The 23,285-nt window shown below is 36.9% G+C and overlaps 1 protein-coding gene across 1 annotated transcript; it reads left to right on the forward strand.

The window, feature by feature from the left end:
* The first annotated feature begins 405 nt into the window (after nt 1–405).
* LOC137387035 (cell division control protein 45 homolog) lies at nt 406–22,974 on the forward strand. The gene is made up of 16 exons (XM_068073315.1): nt 406–527; nt 5,063–5,173; nt 6,489–6,548; nt 6,778–6,870; nt 7,118–7,212; nt 7,824–7,941; nt 8,541–8,650; nt 9,480–9,701; nt 14,037–14,228; nt 14,742–14,952; nt 16,279–16,331; nt 17,817–17,955; nt 18,240–18,326; nt 21,310–21,434; nt 21,581–21,657; nt 22,442–22,974. Exons 2-16 carry the CDS (start codon nt 5,120–5,122, stop codon nt 22,507–22,509), a joined length of 1,704 nt encoding a protein of 567 aa, XP_067929416.1. The 5' UTR covers nt 406–527; nt 5,063–5,119; the 3' UTR covers nt 22,510–22,974.
* Nucleotides 22,975–23,285: the final 311 nt, after the last annotated feature.

The raw sequence follows: 23,285 nt of genomic DNA on the forward strand, positions 1-23,285 counted from the left end.
TTCGTGATGGTTCTAAAAGTGCAATGAGCTGACAAATTAGCCCTAGAGAAAATCCTACATGTAAGTGAATTATGGTCAGTTCAGTGCATAGCAGCTCTTTTGGTTAAGCAAGTATTGCTTACACATTTTAGTACTGAGGAAATGGAGGTAAAGTACCTAGTAGCACTTCGTGTATTTTTTTCTACTTAAACAGCTAGTGAGGTCATGTGTTACACGCATCTGCATTATGCTACACATACATCCACATTCTGGGGTACACATAGTGAAACGAATGACAAAATTAATTGGGAGTTGCTTACTTCCTTCTATCTATAACTAATCATTGTGGGCGGAATTATGGACTCGAATGCATTCCTGAATGGTCAGTCGTCATAGCTGGCGGCGGGAACGCTTTCATACTTATGAGCCAGCCAGAATTATTAATGGAAGCTTGAGAATTAGTAGTAATTTTTTCATTTTGGACGGCTTAACTTTTGTATTGCTTGGAGCACCGCTTTTTGAGTAAACAGAGGTAGTATTCTACGTTTGTGAGTATTAATGGTAACATATAAATGATTATAATAAAAAGTTCAAACCTATCGCAGCATGTTCGTATTTCAACGTATTGAATAAACTCCGTACGTATGCTTATCGAAGTGGTGCAATATTGTATCTAAACTGCTTTTTCAACAAATAACTAGTTTTTTAGCATATGTCTATTTCAAAAGTTTTTTTGGTATATGGAATACACTTCTAAGGACTTGTAACCCTTAAAATGTTTATTGAAATAAATACTGAAAAAATCTGACAAGCAGAACAATAGGCCTATTGTTTTTGGGTAAGTAAAAGGGGAGTAAAAGGCTATCTCATATTTTTCTTTTTTACATTTAGATCAGATTGTTCTCACTGAGAGCCTCTAAAGGCAAAAAGACGTGAAAACTCAGTTTCAACAATGATATACAGCCCAAATATATCATTGGTTTGGGGGTATATCATTGGGGCTGTATATCATTGGTTTCAAGAACCTTTTTTGTTCATTTTTTACTTTTATTTATTTTATTTATTTTTATTTATTCTTTATTATATATTTATTTATTGACATATATACATGTACAAATTTCTCCTGTTAAATCAAAGAAACTAAACATCTGCACACTCGACATCCCCTCGAAGATCCCTAGTTGTTTTTGGCCAAAAGGAGGGAAAATATTGCCCTGATTTTATAGATAGCATGTACAATTCCCTATTTTGTCTTGTATCGTGCGGGTTATTGGGAAGAGTTACATGAGTTAAATGCACCACCATTTGCTTTCAGACATACCTTTGAGTGGGGTTTTTAGGATTAATTCAAAGACTATCGCGGTAGACAAACACTACTGCTACTTTTGTAGGTTGATATGTACTAACTGTTGCGAATTCATCAATTGTTCGCAGAAGAAAGCTCCATTAGCTTCTCTCTCCTATATACTTACTGTACACTAATCCCAGTGCTCAAAGTGTAACAACTTTTTACCAATTCACAGTTCAAACTAAAGATAGCTTATTCTGTAGGTGCGCCAGCCCACCAACCTCACAAGCTTGTCCAGCATTTTTTGTTAATTTTAGGAGCTCTGCGAGGTACAAATAAACTTTTTTACTACTTTTGTATGTCCAATTATGGAAAAATATAACAAGTTGTTTTGTAAAAACAGACTTTACCTTCCTGAAGAAGTGCTACTGGATTTAGAAATAAACCAGCAATCTAATTGGCTTGATTTAAGTATTGTTGCAAATTGTAGAAAAAGTCAAATTTTTTTATTTTTTATCGCAATAAAGCAACTGCTGATTTTCCAGTCCACTTACGAAAGTCGCATCAGAGGCTCGATGTAATTTATACCAATCTAACAGCTCAGAACACGTGCTACTTTTAGACCTATGTTATGCCAATGGGCGTGGAAGAAAAATAGATAGTACATTTTCAAAATTTGTCTAAATGACTTCGCACTGCTGCTAGGTACCGCAGCACTACTGCTAGGTATCGCAGCACTACAGCTAGGTATTGCAACACTAGGTTTGCAATACCTAGCTGGTAACCTGCAAAAAACTTGAAATTTTGTTCTACCAGCTAGCTGAACCTGTGCAAATTGATATGCTCTGACTACTCCCCATAACATCTCGTAGCTATCTGAACTCTACGATATTGCTGCTGCCTAGACATCAATATAGCATGGCCTTCGGCAATCCCAACCTCGTCTCATACACTTTCTTTTTTTGATCAGCAGATATATCTCGCGGAACAGTTTGCTACATATGGTTACTTCACAGCGAGTTACCAAAACACTTGCCACTTTTTATGTACCTCCTAGGTTATGCTCGAATGTATAAAGTTTTTTGTCACAGATCTGGGTGTTGATATAGGCCCAGGCCTACTCCTACTGATCTGCCCTTGAGAGGGTAAGGTTTACTTTTTGTAATCTTTATTTGCACTTCCTACAATCACTCTATCTGCTCTAAATGCCTCAGCATTCTCCAACTCATCCTTGCCATGTCCTGTTTGAACTTTCCCTCTATATTCTTTCCTCATTTTTTTATTCTATCATCTTTTTAGAGATCATCCCTATCCAACTTTTTATTACCATAATCATCTGCGAAAAATAAATCAACTTTTTCCATTGGAGGTGAGGGCACTTGATTTCTTTCTGATCGCTACATTCACCATAACATCCTTCACTGGCAGTGTCTATATTCATGGTGAATAGATTCTGCAGTCTTGCCTTTCCTTTTACTGAACTTTTCATTGGCTACAACTCACTGGTTCTTGTAGGAACTGCCAGCTACATAAAGGGCCTGACTACGAAAAGAATAAAATGGTACTTTGCGATCTTCCTTCGGCCAGTAACCGATCTCTTTCTACTTCGATGGATCACCAGGATAATTCACCTGGTGCATTTGGCTTTACTCATGCACCAAACCTACCTTCCGTAGGCTTTTTAATCTTACTCCCCTGTCACTTTTTGCTCTCCACTGTCTCCATTACTGTTTCTGGTGCTTTTTAAGATACCCCTCCATAATTTTGCTGTCTTTGTTCTATTATTGCTCATTACACTATAACCACCAGTTTTGTTGGTTGTATTTTAACTTCTCTTCTTTTTGTCACCACTCTTTTCTTTACCAGGCTTATTTGTCAAGTGTAATTGGATGTTATCCGAAACATGACAGCTTACCCCAGCAGGATCTGATTTGGAGAAAGACAATATGTTTCTTCATCTGGTAACACATTCCCAAATAACCCTGGCACAGTGCCTATGTCTTCACAAGCCTACTTATCTCATTAGAAGGCTCAAAAATGCTTTGGCATAATGCATTGATCACAGCCAATAACTTCTATGCAGTGTTTTACCAAGAGTTTGATCTCAATCTCTTTACCACATATGACTCATGTTTTCATAGACCTTTTTTTACCTTCCAATGGAACCACTGCCATCCCAATTACCTTCAACCCTCTACCAGCAGCAGTTTCCAAGACTGTCAAGGGCTTCTCTAGCTTTAACTCCAACATATTGTCCGTTTTTCAGTTATTGTTCAAACCTGGTTCCAGTATCAAACTCGTATTCGACATCCTCCCAACTACGTTTTACACGCTGCACAATTTTCCTGCCCGGTCATTGGTCTTTATCCTATTTTTTTAGAGCTAACAAACCTGGCACTTTTGCCTATGCTACTATCTGCGCTGTCATTACCCTTTCAGTGCCTAAGGCATGCATTGCTACCATTTCTGTAGTCCCTATACCTCTTCTCGCGTTTATCTCGCTTCCCAATGTAACTGTTTCATCGATAAGACTCTCTACTCCTATACAAACTGTAGTCTGTTGATCCTTGTAGTCCTCATTCATACCACTAGTGCTGTCCATGCTTTTGCAACTCCATTTTGTTATCCTGGTTCTCTACTACATTTTTTCTTCTCTTCCATTTTTGCCTTCTCTTTTGCCATACCTCTCATAACTGCTGTTGCGGCTAACCCCTCGCTCACTACTGCTGCTTTCCCGGTTCCGATGGCACTTGTGATAGCAATCACTATGACACCCAAGGCAGTTCAGATCTATTTCTATCCTGGCATGAATTTTTCCCTTTCTCTAAAAAAACGTTTACAAGCAAGAAAACTTATCATCTCATGACCTATACATTTACAATTCTGGCACACTTTTATTGTAGACTGCAATCCGTTATATTATCTGTTACTATTAATGCAATAATATTTTGTGCTGTCAGTTAATCTTTAATGATACTTCAGATGTGTCCTTTAGAGATCTTACACCACTTTAAGTGTGGGGTGCATTGGGGTGCAACCCCAATAAACTCAACTTAATCAAATTTTCGAAAAGGTCTTGTTTGCTGGACGGCTCTAGGTTATCAAACGCATGCCCTCAAATGTAACGGAAACACTAAATTGATCTTTAGGTAATATTTAAAATATTACACTACTAGTTTTCTCCATAATGCGCCAGTAATTCATATGATGCGCCAGATAATTTTAGTAGAGAAAACAAAATCAATTTACTCAGCTGTGTCAGCATTTTTTCAACACTTATGCTAATGAATGTTAGTAACTTCTACTTCTTCATTACCATGGTTAGTATTCACTACGTCATCAAATAATTGTTAATAATGATTAATATCTGTTTTTTCCATCATTCTAAAATGTTAATTGCGAAACATTGCTATTTGAAATGAAGTTATTGCTAATAAATTAATATAAACATATATTGTTTGCAACAGCATTGTTTTTATTTGGTAAAACTATTCTACAGCTTTAAAGAGCAATCCTACATTTTTATAAAAGAATTTAATTCATTTGAAAGGTTCATAACAGGCCTATCGTTTTACCCCGCGCGCTCATGATTTGCCTTGTCAAAAGTGATGCTAAAGTTGCATTCTCTGTGGCTAGCAGCTTAGGATAGTAATGTTTTAATTAATTCTACGTTGTGATTTTTTGTGCGTCATTCGATTATATGAATTTAGGAATATAGACAAATTACATATTTTTATAATGTTTGCAAATTTGAAATAGCTGGCACAATTACATCATTAGGTTTTACCTTTGTAGAACAGGCTGTGTCACATAGCTTGCCATCAAATGCAGATGACTGCAATGTGAGGAAATATGGTGTTCACCAAAGACTTTGTTCGAGACTTCTACAGAGTAATTCAACAAGATGTAAATAAATTGACGTATTTACTATAAAACCTTTAGTTGAATGCCATGGTGCATCATTTTTCAACCCTTCTCCTAGAGTGGCGCTTTATTAGAGGGGTTAATCAAATACAGGGTGGTGTATTTTGCAAACACCTTTTCAGAATATCAAGAATACAAATTTAACCCTTTTAGGGCGATTCGACTGCCGCCTATACTTTCTACACTTTCTTTCAGGTGGAGTGACATTAAGCCTTCTGGTGTAAGAAATTTGATATAAGTTGCATAATAATAATAATCTATCAATTGCTACAAATATATATTCAAGAACAAATGCCATAAGCAAACCATATTAATAATACATCCAGAAGCCAAAATTAACATTTTTAAAACAAAACTATTTGCATGTTTTGCTCAGCCAGTTGCCAGTCGTTTTCGTTTGGAATCATTCCATATTTTTCTGGCTGTTCAATTCCACAGTGTCTTATGACCTCAACTCTTCTGCACAACTGAGCTAATCGATATTAGTATCCAAACAATTTTTAGTTTAGTTACCAAACAAAGCAAAGCTTTTACTCGATGCACTTTAGAATACATGTATACACTTCTCGTGTGAATAAGGAGAAACCGCGTGTAATCAAATTAGCCTCAAAATTTTAGCCTCAAAATCTGTAGTAGCAGAGATTCCATCGTAAATGCAAACCTTTTTTCACATGCATTGAAGTATCAAGACCGCATTAAAAGTATGAACTACTATTAGCCGGATACAGTTACTAATTATTCCTATGGTGTTGCAATCGGAGTTTTAATTTAAAAAACTGTAAATATTTCGAGAAGGAAGAAAAGGGCTTCGATACGAACAGAAACAATGAATTAATTGTTATTGATGTAATCAAGTCATTATTGGTACGGTTCTGTGGACACTTTTATTCGGATCAGTTGCTATTATAGAATCGTAAAGATCAAGAATGTCAAATAGTGCCGTTCAAATAGAATGGCGATCAATTAAAGGGTGGTGCTCTATTTTTCAACTCTTTTCCCATAGTGGCGCTCATATAAAGTTGGTGTTCAAATAGAGGTGGCATTCAAATATAGGTGGCATTCAAATAGAGGTGGAGTTGAAATAATGGTGGTGTTCAAATACAGGCTTTATGGTATGTTTATTTATTTATAAAAATCCAAGCCCTCTAGTTTATTTATGTTGTGATTTTTGACTCAATTTTCAAATATATTATGTCATATGTAAACATGGCGCATCAAGAGATGTTTAGTCCATGTAAGTCTTGATTAACACTTGAATCAGACCCATTCTTAAACTTAAAATCTCTGTGTATTGTAGAGAGTACTTGTACTCGTCAACAATGATATCGATGCGATTTGTGCAGCGAGAATAGTTCAGGTATGTCTGTAATTTTTTTCAATGCATTTTTCATTTTTTTAGTCGCCGATTGTATTTAACTGATTGAGCCACTCAAAGTCAATACATATTTTTTGTTTAAATTGCATTATTTGTGCAAAAAACAGAAGTCTGAAGGTCTTAGTCTCGCAACGTCATGATATTTTGAGTAGGGCCTACTAAGCAGAGTCTTCGCTCAGATCTAGTTTTCACATTCTCATTTATTCACCAGTGTCTATTCTCTTGGGATCAAGTAATCCACACCATTGTACCGATAACAGGCAAACAGACACTGGAAGAAGCATACCTGGAGCATGTTGAAGGGGTGAGCACAGCGATAGTCTAGGATATTAGTCATACGTCTGCTATTGACCTCATGAGATCAGTGCATTTAATTAGCAAAGTATTTTTATGTCTCGTGGCACCTTTTTAACATGAATGGAGAGGTAGCTGAGCTACAGGCACTGTGACATTACTTTGGATTAACCTAGTCTACTGTTTAGTTCGCTGCGGTCATGACCGGTTCGCAATTCCTTGACCTTCTGCCATAAGCTACCAATTCTATTTATTAGGTCAAGTATGTGCTGCTGATCAACTGTGGTGGGGCGCTTGACCTTGTTGATATTCTGCAGCCTGACCCAGAAATTGTATTCTTCATTCTTGACAGGTATTTTTACCTCGATAGTCTCTGTGTCCAATGTCTCTATTTATTTAGCAATGCAGTACAATTTCTAATATAGGGTGTTGCTTATATTTTATCTATTGATCAATTGTTGATTGCTTGTGTTAGAGACTTGTGATTGTGTTGTGTGCAGCGCTATTGTGTACCAATTTATTAAACAATCAGCTGTGGAGGTCCCTGCAGCTCACTGATTAGTCGCAACGTCTAAATAGTTTCAGTTTTATTAAATAATATTCTATTAATATTACATGGTGTGTCAACTTAGTAGTGAATTTTGCCAGCTGTGAGGTGTGACAGAGGTATCTGAGAACTTCCCGTAATACCAGTATGTCCTTGTCAGTCTTAAATCTTAATCAGACTGAATCAGTCACTCTCCTCCTCATTTCAAACTCAACTATGGCTCAACAGACAGAATAAACCCATTCTAACAGTATTATTCTAGTTCATTGTTTGTTTCAAACAGATAAGGAAATGTTCTTTTGATCGCACTTTTGGGGTGGGAAACAACTAATATCTTAACAAACAGCGTGATGAGCTTACTAAATTTGTCGACGAATTTTTTCCCATTTTTACGGTCAGAAGATTGTACATTTTAGCCACAGGCCTCTGAGCGTGGAGAACATATACAATGCTGTACAGACTAGAATTATTCTCAAGCAGGAACAAGTGGACAGCGATATCCCAGACTATGAAGATATCTTTAGAGATGATGAGGTAGTCTAAAATCCATAGTGTTGTTCCGATTGGTTCTAGGACAACTGCCCCCTCCCTTTCGGTGAAATTGCCTCTTAAGTAATATGTTTAACAAGTATTGTTTATTTGTCTGTTCAAAGTGCAATAATAATTTAAAGCAAAAACAACAGTTATAAATCCTTTATTTACCAAGAGTAGCTACAACGGTATCCAGACACTCGATGATCACCCTTCATGGTGTTGGTTAAAATTTAACATGGTAACATGAAGCTTGTTTATGGAAAACACGTGTTCGTTAAGCAAAAAGAATTCGCTCCTACCCTTGGGTGATAGTCAGAGGGGAAGAAACCTTACCTTTACCTGAATGGTAGACTTGAGTGGTATTTTGTCTGGATACCGTTCTGATTATTTTTAACTTTTTGTACAAATGAAGGCGCGTCACAATTGTGGTCTCGTGCTGTTCACCTCCAATGTCCTCATTCAACCGTTTTTGTGTGTTCCTTAAGTTGCCTGAATGCTTGCTTACTTGTTTTGATCGAGTTGGTTGCATTTCTAAAAATTCATCTTGCGACAATATTAACTGGAAGCACTTCATCTTATGAATATCTCCTTCTGAACAGACTGATTCAGATGAGGATTCTGGATCAGACGCAGAGGAGGGAAAACGGCGGAGGTTCGATGAGGATTATCTAGCCAAGAAACAGGAGCGAAGAATATGGAACCAGAAAAGGTCAGCAACTGGAATTCATTACTAAATGGATGTTTATGATGTATAACTTAGGCTATAAATACAGTTAACCTTAGGTCAGGCTGTAGGCTTATTTCTCCACCCTAGGTATAAAATTATTGTTTTTTATTTCAAGTTTTTGGCATGAATTATGGATTATAACGTGTAGCCATTGGCGAAGGGACACTTCCTTACGGGTTGAGCCATATCGATTTATTTTTGAGTCATCTTTAGATCACATATTCAAACTCTAGTATCTAGTCGCTCTTATTAATAGACAGTTTTATTCTTCATCTAAGCGCAGATGATAAAAACTCTCCGATCAATGGTCAATAATCTCGGTCATGTGAAAATAACAAGAGGATAACTCCAACATATTAGTATATACATAAATCGTATTAGAGTTACGTTACTAAACACTACACAAACACTATGAGAATAAATGATGGTTATTAATACTGACCTGAAGGAATGTGTCGATAACAGCTACCTTTGGTTAAGTTTAAATGACGTCATAATTTCCTTTCCATTCTCCAGCGGGCATGCCGCCATTTGACTGTGTATGCCGATTCGCATGCAGTTTTTTAACATTTGCTGATTTTTTAAAAAAGTTGGTTTGAAAATGAAGTTACATGTATATTAATAAATCAAGAAAGGAAGATATAACTGATTAGCAAGGATAAATCAATTTCTTTTGGTCAACCAATGTAAAACATTCAAGCATAGTTTCTCCATGTATACCTTGAATAGAGTTTAGGTTTTTTAGCTTACCAATTTAGCTCCTGGTGTTGTGCAGCCTCATCTGTCACCATGTATTCTACATATTACACAGGGTGGAAGTCATGAACAAGTACCAGTCGACATGCTACTGTGGGTCTTCGTCGGCTTTGACGATGTATATCGTAGCCTTTACGATGAGCCTTAACACAACTGATATGCTCTGGTGGGCTATCACAGGTGTAACCTCTCAGTATATCTTTCACAAGGTCGACCATGACCACTACTTTGACAGCATAGGAATTCTACAAGATCACGTCAGCAGAGTTTCTAAAAGGTTCGCATTTCTGGCTTGTATTTCCTGTGTGGGAGCACAACTCCTTAACATATGTAATATAATGTAATTCTTCAACAACTTGTTGAAAATGTTTTCAGCTGAGCTAAAAGCAAAGAATGATAATACAGTCATACCTCGGTATACAAGCTCAGACCCAGAATGCTTTAAGCTCGTATGTCGAGGTATGACTTCAAACCTGATATAAACACAAATTTTGTTACTAAATGTAGAAAGCTAAATTAGTAATAAGGGAAATGAGGTTGTTATTGTCAATTTAGACTCGCAAGAGTAGGTTTGGCGGGATTCAGGGGTGCCAATAAAGATATGTGATGGAACTTACTCTAATTTAGACTAGGTAAGTCTAAACCAGTGGTTCCCAACCTTTTTTTTGCTTTTACCCCTTTGCAAAATTTTCAAATACAAATTCCCCCCCTGGAAAAAGTGAAGTGTGAACTTATAGGCCTACTATATATTGTATTCACTGAAAGGGCTACACAGGTGCATATATGTGAGTCAGCAGCATATATACATATATTTATTTGTTAAATAACCGAGAGTAGCATATATAGTAATAAATCACGTCAACATTATTGTTATTCCGGTACACTCTACGGGTGTGGGGTGAGATTATGAATTTTAACGAGACCGCTCCTGCTGATGCCTCTGTGCAAGTTTTCACAAATCAGGCTTTGTTTTTATAATGCACATCTCAAGTCGCTCTCAAGGTCAAGTCGATTTCTTTTCTCATTTTTAAGGTGCAGCATTGATGGAAATCCTACTACCCGTAGGATTTTCATCAATGCTGAAGGATTTTACGTGCAGCTAAATGGCATCAGAATCTTTATTGCCTTTTTAGCAATGAGTAGAGAATTTTTTCTTGCTGAGAGCCAAAACTGGTCAATAGACATTGATCTGAGATCATCTTTCAGTGCAGAAATGTTAACCAACTCAACAAACTCCTATTGTAGCTCCTCTAGAATTTCTTCAACAGTGCGTTGAAATGGATTTCATGTGATGTTGAGCATTTTTTTTTCTGAAGGTAGCTCAGGGAAGTAACATCCAAATTATGTTATGAGATCGAACAGGTGTTCAGTAATGGTTGCCATTAGACTACCAAGAGCAGGTTTTGTGTTCCAATAATTCAGTGAGTGTGGGAAAGGATACCGTGTTCCCAGTGCAGGTTCGTGTATGCCACAGTACCAGCTTTACATTGAAAGCATCAATGCTGTCATGAAAGGCAAAGAAATGATGATTGCTCCCTTGTAACTTCAAGTTCAACTTGTTTAGCTAGGCAAATGTATCAACCAGGTATGCAGTCTCAAATACATAGTTATCAGCTTTCATGGCTGCTAAAAGTTCATGCTGGCCTTTACTTTCAAGAAATTTCATAACCTCGGACATATGTAGCTCAAAGAGCCTGCCTAACATGTTTCCCTTGGACCACCACCTCACTTCAGTATGAAATAACAAAGTTGTAAACTTCACACTTCAGCTGTAACATCACTTTCAGAACATAATGCTGAGAACAATCTGGTATTTAGTCTTGATGCTTTGATGCAGTTCACAACTTTTATGCTCAGCCAAGTTTGATTTCAACGCTTGTAGACGAGTTTTTGATGCCAATGCTTCACGGTGAATGAAGCAATGCACTCCTTCTATATCAAGGTTCTTCTGCTTGATCTGTTTTACAAAGCCTGATCTACATCCTAAAATAGCAGGTGCTCCATCAGTGCATACACTTATTAACTTCTCCCAACCTAACTTGGCCTTTTCAAGGAAATTTTCAACTATTTTTAACACATCTCTTGGTGAAGTTGTTCGAAGCAAGGGCTGACAAAACAGAAACTCCTCTTCAATGGATGTGTCATGCACATATCTACCATTCACCAGTGGCTGGGAAAGACTGGCAACATCAGTTGACTCATCAAGTTGTATGGCTCAAAATAGGGATGCTTTATTCTTAGCAACTAATTTCTCTTCAACATTTGCTGCAATATCATCAATGCATCGTTTCACAGTGTTGTTGGATAGTGGGATGTCTTGAAATTTTTGCCCAGCTAGTTTTCAAAGTACTATTGATGCGCAGTCTAACATACATGATTTGATCAAGGTCTCTCCTATTGTGTGTGCCTCTTTACACTGAGCAATACGGTAGGAAACAGCGTATGAAGCTGTAATAAGTGCATTACTATGAGCATGGAGATCTCCACTTGCATCAAGTCGACTTATCTTTACTTGCCGCTCTTTGGACTAAAAGTAATTCCGGTTGTTCTCAGCTAGTGTGGGGTAAATTTTTTGCGAGTATCGCTTCAACTGAAAGAGTTTCATGGAGTCATCTAAGAAAGTTTTCAGGCATATCACAACTTGCGGAGCCTGACGACCGTTTTTCATAAGATACGAAAACCCATAATCTAAGTAACTCTCAGTGTAGGTTCGTTTCTTTGCCTTTGACATCTTGCACTAATTAGTAGTTGTAAAGATAAAGCGGCGGCTAAAAATTATTATAAATGACCTAGTATCTGTTTGTACAATAATAATCATCTGGACTGTATATGTATTTTTTATTTAATCTACTACTATAATAGATACATGATTATGTGACTTATTTGCAGAAAAGCAAGTAAGACAACATGAGTGATAATAGGAAACAATAATGTGAGCATAGATGTAATTATACTTGTACAAATAATCTTTCCATTTTTTTTTCTTTTACATGTGATGCAGTAGTTGATAAGTGAGTGTGTCCTTGTGTCAAATACATGTGCACTGTGAACAGCACAATTTCAAACAAAACCTTAGTTTGACCTTAGTTACCAAGGTCATTAATTAAGGTCAAGCTGGCTTATTGGAATTTTTCCAAATTGTTGGCAAAGATTACATTTACAGTACCTACATGCAGGCTGTATTACAATAAATGTACAGTAAAAGGTACTTGGTCTACTACCCCAGCCAGAATATACATGTAATAGAAGAGGAATGAGAACAGAAAATACATCTAGGATTTTGTTAAGGCTTAAAAGCGCGTTCGTAAAATGTGAAATTATAAAAACTAAAATTCCCCCCTTTAAAATGCCAAATTCCCCCCTAGGGGGAATTCCCCCCAGGTTGGGAACCACTGGTCTAAACTGACTTAATTTATATATTTTTGTTTTATTTTTAGCTTTTAACTTTTAGAAAGTCTTACATTGGATTTATTTTAAGCAGAAAGTGAAATATTTGATCTAATTTCACCTTACGTGGTGCAAGTTTGTGTTTTTAGGCGAACGTAAGTAAATGTCTGTACATCGGAAACTTAATATCTTTTGTTTCATATTTTTAAAGCAGCTAACATATGATAATTTTTCTTTTGTTTTTGTAATATTTAAATCAGTTTGGTAACTAGTATTTAACCTTGCTGACTTTTTACGATGCCTTTATAATATTGCTTGTATTGATGGACAGCAGCACTTTGTACACTTAATTCCTTAGCATTACGTTCCTGTAGATTAAGTGTTATAACCTCATGTTAGCACCCATAACCGCTTTATTAGGAAGATCTGTATTAGGATCCTATACCTATCCTAAACCAGGTTCTACTAATTTTTGTTGGTGAAGAACCAATAATAGTATTGTTATTTTATTAACAAATAATATTTTTGTTACATTATTATTAATAATAATGTGCGAATGCAATTCTCGTGGCATGTCGTTTTCCTGTTAGCAGAGCTAGTAGTTGGCTAAATTACTATATTGCCAATAATATGCGTCTGTCATGGACCTGTGTTACTGGTCGTGTGGTCGTGCATAAAAATGAACAACGATTAAAAATTGTTTCATAAGGAAGTTATTGTTGGTTAAAATAAAACTGTTCCACAGTGTTTTACAAAATGTCTAGATATTGCTCACTGTAACACCTCTAAAACATTCAACGAGCCATCTGGGTCTTATTTGCTTTCACCAGCTCAAGCAGGATGGCCATCCTGATCGTCTTTACTTTGGTCATAATCTGAAGTTGTCTCTCCTTGGTGTGTTAAACACTTGCAAGAAAGTGTATGTGCGATAGCATCATGTAGTATTTTTTGGAAAGTTTATTGAAGATAAAAACGTAGATTGAATACAGTGACCCACTTGATATTATTAGGTCACAGTGGCAGTTTCATACCTGTACGTTTATACACTTGCTATGATGTGAACGTCATCAGGTTATAGTGCCAGGCTGATGTCGATATTGCTATCGTTAAGTCGCAATAATGTACTCGCACCAATGCTGCCATGAATTGGTCACAAAGACGCACTTTTGGCTAGAGCTACCATTGTTAGACCACGCTGATGCGCTTATGCTGATGGTGTTGTTAGGTTTGATGATACCGAGGCGGAGTACTCAATGAACAGCCTTAAGATCTCATTTGAGAATGACATAATGGCTGACTTGTATCGTCACTGGAACATCTATGACAGCCTCTGCCAGTCGATATACACTGCCTCTCATTTTAAGGTCTGGACACTGAAGGGCAAGAGCAGATTTCACGAGTTTCTTGCTGTTATGGGGTATGTTACACCGGCATGTTGTGTCATACAGTCTGTTGTTGTGAGGTGCTCTACGCTTGTTATACCATTGTTTCAATAAGCTTCCTTATACAAGTTGATATGTTGGAGGTAGGCCTATGTTATTTTAAGCATGCTTGTGGCATATACATGTACCATACTGTATATTTAAGGGTGTTGTGCCATTTTATATTGCAATTTCTTATCTTGATATTTGATGGTTCTCCTACTACCTTGGTGTTGATTTTTCCACCTTTATTGGTATGTTATGGATTGAAATATTATTGTTACAAAGAGATTTAACCGTGGAAGATCTGCTAACTATTCCCTTATCGCTCATTTTCAGAGAGCGTAACTGGAGTTTAAAACTAAACTTTGTGAAGTAAATAGTGGCTTGGGAACAATCTTGCCTTTTGTACCAAAGAGTAATGCTTGGAGCATCACTGTAATTTTCTACATATTTTCCTTTGCAGGACAATATTCTTAGTATATCAAAGTCTGTCTTTTATTTGATAGGCTCTCGCTTACACAGTGTAGGCAACAGTTTGCAAGCATGGACGCGACATTGCGCAATGATGTGAAGTCACTCCTGAGTGAACACAGCGATAAGTTTAACATCGACCAGATGGCCTTGTTCATACCTACATTTGTAGCGAGTATGGGGTACAGGAGCAAACTATCCGCTGTCGACTATGCCCTTGTCTGCGCCACCATTTTGGAAGATATGGTAGGTCAACATCGATCATCATATTTGGATGTAGCATTTACTCTGGTGCACATGATTTGCTGCTACGTCTACTAAACATAATAGCTGATATGCATGCTCAGTTATGCGTTTGAAGATTTTTGATCATGCATTCCTGCAGAGCACTTTTTATTGCACCAGATCATGGTTACACAACCTATTTTTAGTACCAATATATTTATTGCATACATTGGAACTATTTCATTGTGTTTGTATTTTCTCAAAAGGATTTACTTGCGTCCCATTGGGTAATTATTTTTTAACGAGTCCATTTTTGCATTTTTCTCCATAAGAGGTCATCACTAACACAAAGATTTTTACTGCCAATCGCCATGATAAACCGCCTGATATTAGAGACTTGAATGGTCAAGACAAACGATTCAATCTTGGCTAGATTTGTTATTATTTTACTTATATATTTACCAAACATTAACAACCTGTTTAATATTCAATTTCATTTGGTTACCAGCATTGATGCTTCGGACTTCTTTCATTTTCAATACAAATTGTTTCGAAGTTCCATGAACTCATGCGTTGAGGACGATTATCCTTAATGCGTGTGAGAACGGTCTCGGAGTTTCTAATAAGATCTAATAGCTCGTTTATACCAAAACAAAAGTACTAAGATAGCCGATTGGGTGTGGCGTTGCTTGGAATGTGCCTGTTTTTACACATTAAATAAGCCATGGTGAGTCTGCTTTTATAAATCTTCCCTCACTCGAGATTTTGCTAACATCACGGAACTCTTATCATACTCAAGATTATTCATTGGCTTTGAATGTGGTTGAGTCACGCAAGTGGTAGATTGTTGGCTGAACAAAAAGATTGTCATGGGTTTGAGACCCGCGCAAAGCAACCTATTACGTCGCACTTTTCAAGATTTATGACGGTTTCAAGACTGCATGATCAGAGTTTTTTAATATAGTAGAATAATATAATTCTTGCTGAATCACATGTTTTATTTGAAGTTTGCTCTCTTATTTTCTGCACAGGCAGCAGGTTTCACCGACTAAACACCCGTCATTCAGCATTAATTCTGCCACTGGTTGACTTTGGCAATGCTGAGGCTGTCAACTTTATCCTCATATCAAGCTTGTAGCAAATAAATAATAAAAACATGTATATTACGTTGCACCGATTTCCTGTTTTGTTTGCGTCCAACTTTTTGCACCAAATGACCAGTTTCAATAGGTGGTCGGTGAAACCTTTGCGAGACATGTTGCAAGGGTTGAACAGCGCTTGTAAGTTCCACGAAGCCCTTGTGTATTACTGGTCAATAGCTATGCTGTTGTTACCCATGTTCTGTAGACGAGGAGTGACCCTGTGGAGAGGTTTCTCATGGCTAGTGACAGTCTGCACAGGTATGGCTCATTCTAAACATCTGGTATCAAGATTTTATAAACTTTGTGTAATACAACCTTTTTCATATTTGGATTATATGCTATAAATCTTAGTAGACTTGTTTCTCTTGGTTTGCCCTTTATGCAGTGGTGTATTCAAATGCTGTCAGCTTTGCGTTTTTGCTGCCGCTTACATAATATTTCATATAAATGCATACCGCGAAGATTGATTATATGTTGTAGTAAGATTTATTCCTTAATCTACGGGTTCTTCTCACTACAGAATATAATAGTCTTAGGTTATCTTACAAAGCTGCGAATCCCTTGTACAAAAAATGACGCCGACTAGCGTTGAGTAATTTTTTGGTTAGCCCAGGAGATTAGGTGACTACATAACGATAATTCATGATTTCCATTCACCTGTGCTCCTCACGAGTTGTCCGTCTCATAATGATGGTTGCTGCTGTCACTCCTTTTTTAACACAGTAATACTGAGTTTGATACTCATTCCATCATCTACTTAACTAAACAGGCATTTCATTTTGGAGACTTGAAGTCTGGTCATACACTTGGAGCAAGCTTGATAAGTTCTGTGTATGAGAAATGATGAAGAGTAGACAACTTAAGTAAAGGGCTCATCATTTCAAGTTCAAAAAAACATACTTTTAAATATTTTGTAATAAATATATATAATTAATACCTATTAATAGTAATAAAGCAATCATAATATATAATAATTCATAATTTGGTAAAGAAATGAAATTCGCTGTTTTATACGATTCTGCAATAGTTGCATGAACAAAGCAACAGTTTAGTTTGTTTTCTTCTGATCTGCTATTAGCTTGTGCCCAAACTTTGTATAACAAAAAGAGTTTGTTAACATAGGCCCATGGACAGTAGTATTCTATATACTCACCTATATGACATAACGACTGATAGATCTTTTTAGGTATTATGGTGACTTTCTTACCCATGCTGGTGTTTCACTGGACTCTTATGTTTCCTCTGTACTTTGCCTTTAAGTTCTTAGTCCAATCACTTGTGCTAGACTGAAAGAGAGAAGAGTTACATTGCTAAAATGTCAACTGTTTTTTCTTTTTTTATTGGCAATACTTTAATTTCAAACACATGTTTTTCAAATTATGCCATAAAAGAATCATGAAAATTGGTGACAGTTAGTCAATCAAATAAAATATGTAACATGGTCAAACGGAGGAAATAGCTTAAAATGTTTGGACTGTTTTTAGCATTTGTGTTGAGTTGAAGAAATATAATGTAACTCTGCTTACAGACACAGTATCACATCGGTTCAGTTTTTTAAACCAAGCTTTCCTGCTTGCAGCGCTTGATAGGTGTAATGAATATGCAAATGTTTATGCTTCACTCATTTTTAATCCTTTTTGACATGAAAGCTTTGGTTCCTTTCGGTATAAATATATCCTGCTGTGTGTAATATTTAAGCACGAGCTAAGCAAGTTTTCCCAAAAGCTATTTGTTTGTTGGTAGAAATAACCTGGCGATATTCGAGAAAGGTGTTGCCCAGGCTATAAAACTGCAATCGGTTATCATGTCACAAGTCCAGTTCCTGCTGAGCACCAACGCAGTCACTCCTTCCAAGTCTTTCCTCTACGCTATCCTCTCAGAGGTTTGTTTCTTGCTGTGCTCTCATTTTCGTTCTAAGCTTTTTTTGAAGTGGCCATTTTGTTCATTTTTATGGTCTGGAGAATCATTTGGTAGACTCGCAACATGCATTGATAGTGGTGTTTAATAAAGTTGTATTCCTTTCTGGCTTAGCCTCTGTTTCTGTGAATGTGTTATAATTTGGTTCCGTCAGTATAGGGTAAGGCTGATGCACTGATTAATTTGATAAATATCGAAACGCACTTGATGACACAATATTCTGTTGCAAAAGAAAACTTTAAATTGCAGGGTTCTCCGGAGAGTGCTCACTTCCAGTCGCCACTCATGTTAGAACGACTGGCTCACTTCACCTTAGAAGCCTTCATATCTAGTGAGGTACATGTTTTTTTGACTTTAATAATCTACCCATGCAGTATTAGTACATACAGTGAAACTCGGATAACTCAACCTTCAAGGGACCGAGCAAAAGTGTTCGAATTATCAGAGTGTTCAAGTTATCAGAGCACTGTCACAAGTTTATGTATTCACTTATTTATTAGTAGATACATGAACATATACAAACTATAATATAAATCAAAAGCACAAATGGCTTGTTTCAAATTAAATGCTTCTAATGTAAAGTTTAAAACGTTTTTATCAAAAAGTATAGAGATTTTTCTATCACTTGAGATTGGTTTGTTGTTTGAGGTGATGTTATTGCCAGGACGTTTTTTAGATTGACATTGGCAAAACTTGATCGTTGCTGAAATGCTCAAAGAAAAGACATCTTTTTCTTTTGAGCGTTTTACCCATGATCAATTTTGCCGATCTTTCTTGAAGTTTATGGAAAGATTACCTTACTTTACCTGGGATTCGTTAAGAGCAACACTCCGAGGCAGTTCAATTAAAAGTTTTACGAGGTTTAACAGTACATTGTATATCACTCACGCTTTTTGAATGGATACTTATTGAATGTACACACGTATTCTGTGTTTAGGTCAAACGATGAATAGTTTTTTTAGCTAAGAAAACGTATACGTTTAATAAAAACAAATTTTAAGACGTTTTAAACATTCAACATTCCGACGTTGATTCAACACGGAATCAACTTCGGAAAAATATTCGTCACGGGCTAGCCGGGTCACGCACTCAAGGATTTTCGCCACGCACATACAAAACAACATGCGATTTTTGTTTTGTATGTGCGTGGCGAAAATCCTTGCGCCCGTGGCCGGGCCAGTCCGCGCTATTCATCGTATAGCAGTATAAATCAAATTTCACTAAACCTTTAGAACAGTCGTTGACAAAAATATTTTGCCGATGGAGGTAATAACGACGCTTATGAATTACGAAAAGTTGAGGTTTACCTCTATGGCTTGGAATAAAGTGATTTTCTAAAGCGATAGCAACCGTTTCGGTAGCCGTTGGGCAAAAAACAGTTCGTTATAACAGTGTTGAATTCGAGTTATATAGAGCCATTTATCATTGCGTGGGAACGGACCAAGCAAATCCAGTCGAGTTAACCATGTGTTCGCTATATCCGAGGGCGAGTTATCCATGTTTCACTGTATTTGCTAGTTTGAAGCATTTGCCAGACAACAATGAGGATCCAGTCAGAGCGTAATTTTCATAACAAGAAAAATTTGGCAATGAATAGAATCTTGCTACAGCATTCACCAGACAGGTGAATGCTGTAGCAAGATGCTACAGCATGCTACAAACATGCTACAGCATTCACTAGACTGTGTAAACTCTCCTGGTCATACATACAGTCTAAAGGCAGAGTAAAGGTAGGGCCACACGAGACAAAATTCTCACGAAATTGGCGAAATTTGGACGAAACGATTCGTACGAATTGAAATTTGGACGAATTCGTCCATCGTTGGTTGCGCACGATGAACGAATCCTGAATTGGACGAAACGTCTGAAATTCCTACGACTCGATGTTTGATTGGTCGGTTGAAAAGGTTAGTTGAATGTTGAAGGCCATTTTCTTTTGCGCATGTTTGGTCAGATCTAAAAAAGATAACGATTTGCGAGTTTCTAGCCCGCAGTTCCTAACTCGGATTGAAAACTGTGTACTGTGTTGGCGATTATATGTAATCAGTAGTACCATGGACGTAATGGATTTATTTAATAGAAATATAACTGTTTTGTAGCTAGGCTAATAATTGCTGAAAAGTCAGGTTCCAATATGTATTTAATAGAAATATAACTGCTTTGTAGCTAGGCTAATAATTGCTGAAAAGTCAGGTTCAAATTTGTATTGTAATTAGAAGAAAAAGTAAAACGGTTTTGTGGGCAAGCCAAAACCTGCTGTAGTCATACAAAAGAACCGTTTTGCAATGTAGTACATACGTAATAGTTCGTAATAATATTATCAATGTACAAGCTCTATTCAAAAGTATACTAAAAACCATTTACAACAACAGCCTACTACAACTACTCAGTGCAACTAGCATTGGCAGTTTTGTAGTTGCGTAGAAACGACCTTATTAACGCGCAGTTATATTGTAGGCGCCAAAATTAATTTACGTGTACATTCCGCAACCGATTTTAGGAATTAGGAATTGCGACTAGAAACTCACAAATCGTTATATTTTTTAGATCTGACCCGCATGTTTGTACTGAAGCAAATGATTGAAACGGAATCGGCTTCAATTTATCACCGCGTTATGATTGGCTAGTTGAAAGTTAGTTTCGTACGAATCCATGGTGGGGAAACTCCGTGTGGCAGGTCAGAAATTTCGTACGAATGGAATTTCCCAGATTAGTTGAAATTACACGATACGTGTGGCCCGGCCTTTACATCTGCAAAAGAGTGCATTTGGCAAACTAATATTCGTACAGATGTTACAAATGTACGTGAGAAATTTATTCTGTTATTTAGTCACATAGCTGATTGTATCTATTAAGGGATTCTCTATGTAGGATATTCGTGATCGTATTCAAATAATGCACCCCTCACAATTGTAGGGGGTTTACAGTAGATCCTTTAAGGTTCTTAAGAAATAAACCTGATAGTCTGTTGAAGGTGGATGCATCATAAGAGTGGTAGTGTGAGATCTTCATGAATCATTCGGTATTTACAAGCTTTGATTACCAAACGTTTGCTTGGTGTTCAGTTTATGCAAAAAAATTAAATTCCCAAAAAAATTGTGATGACCATGAATTTTGCGCCGATTCTATTATTTAGAACCGAGTCAGAATTATTGCTAAGACAGAGCAGTTGTAAAAATCCACGCTACATAAGGGACAACGAAAAATGAACTGCTGTTCAAAGGAAATGTACAGCAAACCCAAATTTGGCTCGGGAGTTTGGCCTACTTTGTTATAACACTCGCCATGATATGTAATCCGTTTCTGTTCCTTCTCTCAGAAATGCAGTGCACGACGCAAGGAACTGCCTCTGGTCATGCTCTGTCCCCTCGGAGTAAGCTCAGATATGACTCTTGTGGTGGGTGTTCCTCCGATGGACACCATCAAGAATGACAACAGCAGAAAGTGAGTAGTCGTCCTGGTTGGTATCTGGTGTTGACTTCCGTTTAAGGATTTTATACTTTTCTCCTTTTTAACAATTTTCACCTGTTGGAGGCAGACAGCAAACCGATTGATTAGCAGCAATTAAAAACATAATTTTGTTATTGTAGCATATTTGGCGAAGTATTTAAACACGTGCAACAGAGTGTCCAGTGCAGAACACAACACGACTCCTTTGACAGCCATGGTAAGTGCTATCAGCCTAGCAGCTAGTTCTAGTGACAGTGATGTCTTACATCAGTTGCTGTAAAACAAAACATTGAAACTACCATAAACTGTCGGGAAATTATAGAACTAAATTACTCGCATTTCTTAAAAATCCTAGAATTTTTGGTTTAAATTTGCTAGACTTTTCCTTGTATTGTCTGCAATGGTGATACGGCTCAGTATTGTTAATGTGATTTCTATGTTCTATCTACATCTGAACAATGTTTCTTTACACGGTAACAATGTATCTCTACATTGCAACAATGTCTTCATACTGTAACATGTATCTCCACACTGTAACAGTCTATATTCTAACAATGTCTTTATATTACACTGTTTCTCTCTGTTGTAACACTCTCTCTACATTTTAACAGTGTCTCTCTACATCGTAACGATGCTGATGATTCAGTTGTTCTGAAGATTACTGTCCACTATATCAGCAATAAAATATGCTGTATGTTGTGATAACTTACGCTAGCTGTTGTCAAGTGATTATTATTCACAATCTTCAAGTTAGAAAGGCTGCCTGGCTACCGACTTGGCAGCCAGGGCTGCCTGGATCCTGACATAGTAACGCAGTAAAAGGTTGTCTGTCCTACTAAACACCAAGATATTTCTTGTAGAGGTCTTCAGCGATCTCATCACCTCGTAACTGATTTACAGCATCCTTTTGATGACTAGTTTATTCACTATTAAATGTATGAACTGTTTGTAAAAATAATCCATCAAATAGACTCCTACTACGTTGTTGGCATGTATTACAGTGATAGAGGTAGCGAAGGAGGACCAGGAGCTGTTTCTGGAAGGACTGCTCGATGTGTTGTCTGCATAGGGGCAGGAAAGTCCATCTGGTTGGTGTAATTGAGTCACAAATGTTTTTATACTTTTACTGTTTCCAATTACCATCTTCATGTTATCAATGCTTGCTCCTCGCTATTAATGTTTCATAGATCCCTCTTGTCTTATGCACATGATTTTAGAGACAGACTTTTAACTTGTCTATTTGCCAATTTAGACTCGTGATATGGAGCTTTTCACTCGTGTAAAAACAGAGTTCATTATTGTAACCTTTCTATAAGTGTGTGCCTTTATTTATTGAATGAATTTTTCATGTTCTATCTATGCCTGCTATTTTATATATTTAAAATGTATTCTATTATTAATGCCCATTTGTTTGAACATAAACTAAGCTTCACTATGAGATGTTATAGAGAAGCTCACAAGCATTTAGGACAGTCATAAATGAGAGACAAACTGATATACGAAGAGAGAAAACTTTTATGTCAATATAATTTGCACTTTTGATGCGGTTTTGGAAAATTTGATGACTCTTCACTTAGTTTTGACCTTTATTTGACCTCATCACTTATTTGAAATAATAAGTTGGTAATTCGTACAACCCCATTTGTGTGTCATTATTAGAAAGTGGCATAAAAATGATTACATGCCAGCTCAGAATGTAGTGCTGAAATGATCAAGCTTTGCGCTAGCTCTAGAATAAGAGAAAAGCAGGCAGGTGCATCATTATCTTGGCAGCTGACATTATAATTTTGCATCAAATGACTGAAATGCACTCACACGAAATGGAATGGTTTTTTCAGCATGGAA

The sequence above is a fragment of the Watersipora subatra genome, chromosome 2 (genome assembly GCF_963576615.1).
Source record: "Watersipora subatra chromosome 2, tzWatSuba1.1, whole genome shotgun sequence".
NCBI classification, from domain to species: domain Eukaryota; kingdom Metazoa; phylum Bryozoa; class Gymnolaemata; order Cheilostomatida; family Watersiporidae; genus Watersipora; species Watersipora subatra.